General features: G+C 35.0%; 1 protein-coding gene across 10 annotated transcripts; it reads left to right on the top strand.

Moving 5' to 3' along the window:
- The first annotated feature begins 2,453 nt into the window (after positions 1-2,453).
- LOC116026972 (MDIS1-interacting receptor like kinase 2-like) lies at positions 2,454-10,713 on the top strand. 10 transcript variants are annotated; one of them, XM_031268418.1, is made up of 7 exons: positions 2,454-2,642; positions 6,955-8,477; positions 8,558-9,026; positions 9,473-9,785; positions 9,912-9,999; positions 10,095-10,185; positions 10,280-10,713. In XM_031268418.1, the coding sequence occupies exons 1-3, from the start codon at positions 2,545-2,547 to the stop codon at positions 8,932-8,934; spliced, it is 1,998 nt and encodes a 665-aa protein (XP_031124278.1). In that variant the 5' UTR covers positions 2,454-2,544; the 3' UTR covers positions 8,935-9,026; positions 9,473-9,785; positions 9,912-9,999; positions 10,095-10,185; positions 10,280-10,713. The 10 variants fall into 10 exon arrangements, with proteins under 10 accessions (XP_031124278.1, XP_031124264.1, XP_031124267.1 ...); XM_031268404.1 differs by having other exon boundaries at positions 9,258-9,785; XM_031268407.1 differs by having other exon boundaries at positions 8,558-9,320.
- Positions 10,714-10,780: the final 67 nt, after the last annotated feature.

Genomic DNA, 10,780 nt, shown 5'->3' with positions numbered 1-10,780 from the left:
TTTGTTGTATGTAAATTATTATTTTTGATATCTCACTGATGAGTTCATACCTTTATAAATTATTATTTTTGATATCTCACTCATGTATTAGTTTATTATATTTTTTCCTTTTGTTGTATGTAAATAACATACAAGCTTATTAGTAAGGAAATAATAATAATAATAATAATAATAATAATAATAATAATAATAATAATAATAATAATAATAATAATAATACATTTTATGATAAAAATAATAGAAAATTAAAAGAACATTAGCAAACTAAATTAGAGAGCCAATAATCCCAATATGCAAAATTAACGTATATTTTCAATCCTAAGTAATCTTTTAATTATTATTTTTGTTTCTCATATTTCTCCTCAACCAAGACAGACAAGTATATATTTAGCAACAATCTTGTGGTAAAAGTAACGTATATATGAAGATTCATGGAGGAAATTTAGAAAAACTTTGTAAAATGACCAATATATCCTTTAATAATTTGGAAATTCAAAATAAATTGTTAATATTAACAAAATTTATAAGTAATGGATTCAAACTACCACTTTCAACATAATTAAAGGGGAAATTTCGTATAGCATAATAATTCATAAATTCAGTCTACAATTTAAGTATAACTAATGGATTAAAACCGTCATTCTGCCCAAAAAAAATACAAAAACAAAACAACAAATTATCATCTAATCGGTTAATCATGAATTGATCAATTTCACTATACACTATACTTATTAATCAAATATGAATAATATATTACTACATCGAGTTAATCCTTTATGAAATAATTAACAAGAATTGCAAATACATAAAAACAAAATAATAACTTAGATTTAGAATCAAAGTCTAGTCTCTTATGTAAAGTTCACGTCGGGTTTAATTGGTCCACTAAACTTTTCATACAATTGTTTTCAAGAATTGTATTATTATGTAGAAATTTGTATAACAATTTTGTTAAGATTCGAGGCGTTATTATCAAGGCTGGGCCCCTCAATGTAATCCTAAAGGCGACCTTCGATATCTTCATGCATGAAAGCAATTGTGAAGTAAAATTAATCTCAAAGGCTGGCCAATGGGTTTTCTTTCTTCTTTTATTTATTTTTTTTTTTTTAGTAAATAGATAGGTAACTTTATTGCTACCACAAAGAAGAAAATGAAGATGGATGGGAACAAAGGCCAGTGACTCGTGGTAGGACTTTTATTTTTTGATAGGAGAGTAGAACCAAAACTATGACTGTAACTTTCGAATCTTGACTTGGTAGTGCCAGAATATATACGTAATTGTAGGGCTGGGTTGATCTACTTTTATACTTGTCTTCTTTTCCAATAAATATGATAATGAAAACTCCCCAAATTGACTTGGTCAAAGTGATTACCCATTATACCAATTTTAATCTTAGTTTGATCACAAATTTTACCTTTGTGACCAGTTCAGCTACTCATATAAACGGTCTCTCATTTACTAATCTTTTGGAATGCATGTTTTTTTTTACTTTTCAAGACCGTGTTACATTTTAATTCAACTTTATTTATAAAAAAAATTGCATGCGTACTTGATTTACATGCACACCAAATTAAATTTATAAATAAAAGAATATATTAAGATTTTATATTGGGTCTCTCGTATGAAAAAATCAATCTAGCCAACACTTTGCCCTTTAATTTGGCCGAACCAGTACGAACAGGGATTAGTCTAAGTGGTCGAACTATGTCATGAGTTATCACGGATAGAATTCATTTATTTATTATTTTTTTGCCATAGAAATGGAGAAGAAAGAAATTTAATGAAAATATCAAACTCAAATAATTGAAAGGAAAATATTACATGGACTTCTTCTTTTTTTTTTTTGTTTAGTACTGCTGACTCTATTACATTGTAGTATTTGTTACATGGACTCTTATTTATTACTCTCAACTTTTATTTTTTCTCACAAATTTTTGTTGCAGACACTTTTTTTGAAACCTACATGATAAAAATATTTTATCCTTGTTTACGATATTATGAAGAGTAAAAGTGAAGGAATAAAATTTAAGAGTATATATAGCAGAATTGGAATTGAAAGCAATAGGTGTTGAGCTATATAACAAAGTAAATAATATCACTAGTCTAATCTAAGATTATTGACAAGAAGACTTGTGCCGTTGTGAGTAGGCGGCTACTACCCACTGGCGAACTAGGCACCAAGTAAATATAAAATTACTGATGAGTACACCATCCTATCATAGAAGAAGAAAAGTATATAACAATCCCAACTATTTCACTCACAAATTAAACATTGCACCTATATATACCCCACCTTCATTCTATGCATGTAATACAATATATACCACCTCAGCTCCCTCCTATCTCTTCATCAGCATCACAAATACAATGTCTCCTCCTGCATACAAACTATTCCTTACTATTATACGCCTCCTTTCTCTCCTTTCCACCACAACCGCCCTTCCTATTTCTTCTCCGAACCACTTGCAAGTCCCAAATGAAGTAGGAGCTCTTTTAACATGGAAGTCAAGTCTTGACCTTAGAAGCCAATCACTACTCTCATCATGGGTTGTTGGTACTCATCCTTGCAATTGGACTGGTATCGCTTGCGATGGCGGCCGAAGTATTACAACCCTAAACCTTACAAGTTATGGGTTAAAAGGTATGCTTCAAGATATGAATTTCTCATCCTTATACCATTTAGAAGTCATTGATCTTTCTAACAACTTTCTCCATGGGAGCATTTCTTTCATTAAAGAAATGTCTACCTTAAAAAATTTGACAACTTTGTATCTCGATCAAAATCGGTTTTATGGACATATTCCCCGAGAAATTGAGTTGTTAACGTCTCTTGTTGATTTGGAATTGTACTCCAATAATCTCACTGGTCGAATCCCTACTTCAGTTGGGAATTTGCAAAATTTAACGATCCTAATCCCTACTTCAGTTGGGAATTTGCAAAATTTAACGATCCTTTTCCCTACTTCAGTTGGGAATTTGCAAAATTTAACGATCCTTTATCTCTTTGAGAACCAACTTTCAGGCCGCATTCCTCAAGAAATTGGGTTGTTAACAAATCTTGTTGAATTGGCTTTGGGTTCAAATAATCTTACAGGTCAAATCCCTACTTCAATTGGAAACTTAAAAAATTTAACAAACCTTTATCTATGGGGGAATCAGCTTTCAGGTCACATTCCTGAAGAAATTGGGTTGTTAACATCTCTTGTTGATTTGGAATTGTCCTCAAATAATCTCAATGGTCAAATCCCTACTTCAGTCGGGAACTTGAAAAATCTAACAACCCTACATCTCTATGAGAACCAACTTTCAGGTCACATTGCTGAAGAAATTGGGTTGTTAACATCTCTTGTTGATTTGGAATTGTCCTCAAATAATCTCACTGGTCAAATCCCTACTTCAGTTGGGAATTTGCAAAATTTAACGATCCTTTATCTCTTTGAGAACCAACTTTCAGGCCGCATTCCTCAAGAAATTGGGTTGTTAACCTCTCTTGTTGATTTGGAATTGTACTCCAATAATCTCACTGGTCAAATCCCTACTTCAGTTGGGAATTTGCAAAATTTAACGATCCTTTATCTCTTTGAGAACCAACTTTCAGGCCGCATTCCTCAAGAAATTGGGTTGTTAACCTCTCTTGTTGATTTGGAATTGTCCTCGAATAATCTCACTGGTCAAATCCCGACGTCAGTTGGGAATTTGCAAAATTTAACGATCCTTTATCTCTTTGAGAACCAACTTTCAGGCCGCATTCCTCAAGAAATTGGGTTGTTAACCTCTCTTGTTGATTTGGAATTGTCCTCGAATAATCTCACTGGTCAAATCCCGACGTCAGTTGGGAATTTGCAAAATTTAACGATCCTTTATCTCTTTGAGAACCAACTTTCAGGCCGCATTCCTCAAGAAATTGGGTTGTTAACCTCTCTTGTTGATTTAGCATTGTACTCCAATAATCTCACTGGTCAAATCCCTACTTCAGTTGGGAACTTGAAGAACTTAACAACCCTACATCTCTATGAGAACCAGCTTTCAGGCCACATTCCACAAGAAATTGGATTGTTAACATCTCTTGTTGATTTGGAATTGTCCTCAAATAATCTCAATGGTCAAATCCCTACTTCAGTCGGGAACTTGAAAAATCTAACAACCCTACATCTCTATGAGAACCAGCTTTCAGGCCCCCTTCCACAAGAAATTGGATTGTTAACATCTCTTGTTGATTTTGAATAGTCCTCAAATAATCTCAATAGTCAAATCCCTACTTCAGTCGGGAACTTGAAAAACCTAACACCCCTACATCTCTATGAGAACCAGCTTTCAGGCCCCCTTCCACAAGAAATTGGATTGTTAACATCTCTTGTTGATTTTGAATAGTCCTCAAATAATCTCAATAGTCAAATCCCTACTTCAGTCGGGAACTTGAAAAACCTAACACCCCTACATCTCTATGAGAACCAGCTTTCAGGCCCCCTTCCACAAGAAATTGGATTGTTAACATCTCTTGTTGATTTGGAATTGTCCTCAAATAATCTCAATGGTCAAATCCCTACTTCAGTCGGGAACTTGAAAAATCTAACAACCCTACATCTCTATGAGAACCAACTTTCAGGTCACATTGCTGAAGAAATTGGGTTGTTAACATCTCTTGTTGATTTGGAATTGTCCTCAAATAATCTCACTGGTCAAATCCCTACTTCAGTTGGGAATTTGCAAAATTTAACGATCCTTTATCTCTTTGAGAACCAACTTTCAGGCCGCATTCCTCAAGAAATTGGGTTGTTAACCTCTCTTGTTGATTTAGCATTGTACTCCAATAATCTCACTGGTCAAATCCCTACTTCAGTTGGGAACTTGAAGAACTTAACAACCCTACATCTCTATGAGAACCAGCTTTCAGGCCACATTCCACAAGAAATTGGATTGTTAACATCTCTTGTTGATTTGGAATTGTCCTCAAATAATCTCAATGGTCAAATCCCTACTTCAGTCGGGAACTTGAAAAATCTAACAACCCTACATCTCTATGAGAACCAACTTTCAGGTCACATTGCTGAAGAAATTGGGTTGTTAACATCTCTTGTTGATTTGGAATTGTCCTCAAATAATCTCACTGGTCAAATCCTTACTTCAGTTGGGAATTTGCAAAATTTAACGATCCTTTATCTCTTTGAGAACCAACTTTCAGGCCGCATTCCTCAAGAAATTGGGTTGTTAACCTCTCTTGTTGATTTGGAATTGTCCTCAAATACTCTCACTGGTCAAATCCTTACTTCAGTTGGGAATTTGCAAAATTTAACGATCCTTTATCTCTTCGAGAACCAGCTTTCAGGCCACATTCCACAAGAAATTGGATTGTTAACATCTCTTGGTGCTTTGGAATTGTCCTCAAATACTCTCACTGGTCAAATCCTTACTTCAGTTGGGAATTTGCAAAATTTAACGATCCTTTATCTCTTCGAGAACCAGCTTTCAGGCCACATTCCACAAGAAATTGGATTGTTAACATCTCTTGGTGCTTTGGAATTGTCCTCAAATACTCTCACTGGTCAAATCCTTACTTCAGTTGGGAATTTGCAAAATTTAACGATCCTTTATCTCTTCGAGAACCAGCTTTCAGGCCACATTCCACAAGAAATTGGATTGTTAACATCTCTTGGTGCTTTGGAATTGTCCTCAAATACTCTCACTGGTCAAATCCTTACTTCAGTTGGGAATTTGCAAAATTTAACGATCCTTTATCTCTTCGAGAACCAGCTTTCAGGCCACATTCCACAAGAAATTGGATTGTTAACATCTCTTGGTGCTTTGGAATTGTCCTCAAATACTCTCACTGGTCAAATCCTTACTTCAGTTGGGAATTTGCAAAATTTAACGATCCTTTATCTCTTCGAGAACCAGCTTTCAGGCCACATTCCACAAGAAATTGGATTGTTAACATCTCTTGGTGCTTTGGAATTGTCCTCAAATACTCTCACTGGTCAAATCCTTACTTCAGTTGGGAATTTGCAAAATTTAACGATCCTTTATCTCTTCGAGAACCAGCTTTCAGGCCACATTCCACAAGAAATTGGATTGTTAACATCTCTTGGTGCTTTGGAATTGTCCTCAAATACTCTCACTGGTCAAATCCTTACTTCAGTTGGGAATTTGCAAAATTTAACGATCCTTTATCTCTTCGAGAACCAGCTTTCAGGCCACATTCCACAAGAAATTGGATTGTTAACATCTCTTGGTGCTTTGGAATTGTCCTCAAATACTCTCACTGGTCAAATCCTTACTTCAGTTGGGAATTTGCAAAATTTAACGATCCTTTATCTCTTCGAGAACCAGCTTTCAGGCCACATTCCACAAGAAATTGGATTGTTAACATCTCTTGTTGATTTGGAATTGTCCTCAAATAATCTCACTGGTCAAATCCCTACTTCAGTTGGGAATTTGCAAAATTTAACGATCCTTTATCTCTTCGAGAACCAGCTTTCAGGTCAAATTCCTCAAGAAATTGGGTTGTTAACATCTCTTGTTGATTTAGAATTGTACTCCAATAATCTCACCGGTCAAATCCCTACTTCATTTGGGAACTTGAAAAACTTAACAACCCTACGTCTCCATGAGAACCAACTTTCAGGTCTCATTCCTCAAGAAATTGGATTGTTAACATCTCTTGTTGATTTGGAATTGTCCTTAAATAATCTCATTGGTCAAATCCCTACTTCATTTGGGAACTTGAAAAATCTAACAACCTTACATCTCTATGAGAACCAACTTTCAGGTCACATTCCTCAAGAAATTGGGTTGTTAACATTTCTTGTTAATTTGGCATTATCATCAAATAATCTCGTTGGTTTGTTGCCCGAAAATCTATGCATTGGTCGTTCACTAAAATATTATGCTGTTCATAACAATGAGTTTATAGGAGAGATTCCCACCACTTTGAAAAATTGCACGTCTCTTTACAGAGTACAACTTCAAAACAACCAATTCTCAGGAGATATATCTGAAGCCTTTGGAGAATATCCAAACCTTGATTACATTAACTTGAGTAACAATTCTTTTTATGGCCATCTATCTTCTAGTTGGGGTCATTGCTCGAAACTTACTGCTTTGAAGATTTCAAATAATAGAATTTCTGGAAGTCTTCCACCTAATCTCAACAATGCCTCTCAACTTCGATTTCTAGATCTGTCCTCAAATGAAATAGTTGGAATGATCCCCAAGAGTTTGGAAAACTTGGTGTTGTTAATTACATTTAAGTTGGATAACAACAAATTTTCTGGCAACATATTACTAGAAGTTGGAAAATTATCTCAACTTTTGATCTTTAGCATAGCCGCAAATAATTTTGTTGGATTGATTCCACAACACTTTGAGAGTTGCCAAGGGATAATAAACTTGGATTTGAGCAGAAATATGTTTTTTGGCAAGATTCCTTATGGCATGGGAAACTTGAAAATGCTTGAAATCCTTGATCTCAGTCACAACTTCCTCGATGGCCAAATTCCACAACAATTTGAAGGACTGACAAGTTTACAGATTATGAACCTATCTCACAATAATCTGTCAGGGTACATTCCATCAAGCATTTCCCAGTGTACAGGTTTAGATTCTGTCGATGTATCATACAATCAGTTAGAAGGTCCCATCCCAAACAATAAAGCATTTTTGGAAGCTCCGTATGATTCCTTGAGAAATAACAAAGGTTTGTGCGGGAATCATTCTGGCTTCAAGCCTTGTTCCACTTATAATCAAAGAGATCATACGAGAAGACATTTGCTTTTAATCATACTAATAACGTTTGGAAGTTTGTTTGTGGTTATTAGCATTTTTGTGTTATTAATTATTCGATCAAGGAGCAATATTAGAGAAAGACGACCAAGAGAAATTACTAAAGACGTGCTGGAAATATTGAGTTTTGATGGGAAGGTGGCATATGAAAGTATCATTGAAGCGAGTGAGAACTTCGATTCAAAATATTGTATTGGTGAAGGAGGACATGCAAGTGTTTTCAAGGTTGAGCTACCAAGTGGTCAAGTAGTTGCTATAAAGAAGTTTAAGGCCACTGGGCAAGAAGATGAATGGTGTAGTCTCAAAAGTTTTTCAAACGAGATTCGCAGTTTAACCGAGGTTAGGCATCGAAATATTATAAAATTGTATGGTTTTTGTGCTAGCGAGAGACACTCATTCTTGATTTATGAGTACTTGGAAGGTGGAAGTCTAGCACACATATTAAAGCATGATGAAAAAGCATTGGAATTAGGGTGGATGAAAAGGGTAAATGTGGTTAAAGATGTGGCTAAAGCGTTGTCATATATGCACCATGATTGTTCAACTCCTATTGTTCATCGGGACATATCTTCTAAGAATGTTCTGTTTGATTTGGAATACAAAGCTCATGTTTCTGATTTCGGCACAGCAAAAATATTGAGTCTTGATTCATCAAATTGGACTTCATTTGCTGGGACATTTGGCTATGCAGCTCCCGGTAAGCACGCACTAATTATATTAATCCACCTCTATTATATTCTTTTTTGTTCTTCAATTCATTTTATTTATGGCATGCAGAGTTTGCATACACTATGGAAGTAAACGAAAAATGTGATGTGTATAGCTTCGGAGTGGTAGCGCTAGAAATTATTATGGGCAAGCATCCGGGAGACTTCATTACAACCATTTTGTCACCCTCAACATCATCAACCAGCCATCAAATGTTGGTAAAAGATTTGTTAGATCCTCGACTCTCTACTCCAACAAAGCAAGTGGCGAATGAGTTGGTTTTGGTTGCCAAGATAGCAGTTGCCTGTTTGAATAGCAATCCACAATGTCGGCCGACCATGCGACAGGTTTCTGTGTTGCTATCCAAGGAATTGCATTTGTCAAATTTATTACTTGATCATATCACAATAAGCCAATTGTTTGGCCTTGAATTTCCTACTCCCTGATCAAGCTAGTTTTCAAGGCGTTGAAATTAGTACTATTCTTTCTGATTCATTCTCAACATGCTTTTTCTCAGCGTTACGATTGCTATTTTTTGGTAAGTAGTTGAAATTTTATTATTGCATGACCTATTCTCTTATATTATTGGGTTTTCTGTATTATTTGCTTTGCTGGATGGATATGAGATTTATATATAGGTACATACTACATAGATATACATTTACTAAATTGATTTTTTGTTTTAAAATACACTATTATTTAATGAGACCTTTTAATTGACTCTTTACTACTGATATCATAAATGGCATGTCTCGTTCAACTGGAGAAGTATTAGTCCAGACTTTCGACACTATGACTTCAATCAAGAAATTTTATTTGAGATCTCGAGACAGTTAGTACTCTCTGACAAGTTATTAGTACATTTCCTTGATTATACAACCTTTTCTTGGTGCATTAGAGGATCCATATATAATGTGTTAAATTGAAATATGTTGTCGAGTGATTCACAAGATAATTACTGTGTGTAGTTACTAATCTGTGCAGGAAATCAACTCAAAAGTGGAGAAACTTGTTGATGATGCATTGCAGAGATGGAATTATTATGTAAAACCATATCGATGGGTATGGATTTTGCATCTACTGGGTGTATTAGAATGCATGCATAATATGATATGATGTGTTAAATCAAACTACCTTATCTTGTTGAGTGATTCATAAAATAATCACTTTATTTGTATGTGTGTGTATTACCAATCTAATCTGTGTGGGCAAGGTAATCAACTCAGTGACGAAGAAGTAGAGAAGTTGAGGACAATCCCAACCGAATTGATCAGATAGTTGGCTTGGTAACCATAAGGTTTCAAATTAGACTTTCTAATGAAGTTAACTGTTGTTTTAATTTCTGGGCTTGAGTGAATCAATTATTGACAATTTAGAATGATTTGCCTCTAGTGAAGCTATATATTTCTTTTCTCAATTTCAGCCGGTCAGTTATGGCTTATGGACAATCTAAGCTGATTTATCTTGAATAGTAAAACCAAGTTGATGATTCATAGAGGATGAGATGATGGGTATGGATCTAGCTTACATTTTTTCAACGTGTTACTTCATATATATTTAATCAAAACACCAATTTAATGAGGCCTCATCATTTCTTGAATTTTAGGTATCACTGAACAATATGCATGCACTTTGATTACATACATCGATCGGAGTACGCAAGACCCATGTTTGTTTGAGCAGTTCCATGGTCTCCTGTATGTAGTGCCATCTTCAGGGCTCAATTTTTTTTTATTTTGGCACCGCCCGGCGACTATCTAACCCTTCTAAATCTTGCTCTTCTTGCATCAGCATGAAAAAGCTCATTCATCCCGTCAGGTGAATTCTCCAAAATCTTAGTCCCCAAGTGATTGTTTGTCCAAGATTGGCCAAATAATCCGCGCATTTGTTGCCGTCCGTGATTAGAGAGGAAGGAGTTTCCCCTGGAGTTTCCCCCCTGCTGAGAGCTCTCATTCATCACCTCCACAACAACATTAGAATCGAGTTCAATACAAAGTTTATGAAAGCCCATTTCTCAGCCGAGCCATAAACCCTCCTTTAAACCCCACAGTTTGACAGAGAAGCTATCTTCAGAGCTCAATGCTTATATATATTTGTTATGTGAAACTAACAAAATGTTTGTACACCACATTCAATAATATGTAGCATTAATATGTTATGTTGAGATAGGATACAGTGTTGATATGTCAGTATTGTATGAAAATGTACGTAATTCTTTTGAAATCCATGTTCTTAGCTTTTTGTTTGTAAATGTTAATGAAATATTTTTCCAATCATTAATTCAAGTGATTA

Source organism: Ipomoea triloba, chromosome 1, assembly GCF_003576645.1.
Source record: "Ipomoea triloba cultivar NCNSP0323 chromosome 1, ASM357664v1".
Classification (NCBI taxonomy): domain Eukaryota; kingdom Viridiplantae; phylum Streptophyta; class Magnoliopsida; order Solanales; family Convolvulaceae; genus Ipomoea; species Ipomoea triloba.
This window is presented reverse-complemented; position numbering and strand designations above follow the sequence as displayed.

What these genes read in the sequence shown, in the direction of transcription:
- LOC116026972 (XM_031268418.1), top strand. Translation starts at nt 2,545, where the DNA reads ATGGGTTGTTGGTACTCATCCTTGCAATTGGACTGGTATCGCTTGCGA. An exon ending in TACAAGTTATGGGTTAAAAG is followed by an intron (nt 2,643 to 6,954) that starts GTATGCTTCAAG and finishes GTCTCTTTACAG; the next exon opens with AGTACAACTTCAAAACAACC. An exon ending in ATTTGGCTATGCAGCTCCCG is followed by an intron (nt 8,478 to 8,557) that starts GTAAGCACGCAC and finishes TATGGCATGCAG; the next exon opens with AGTTTGCATACACTATGGAA.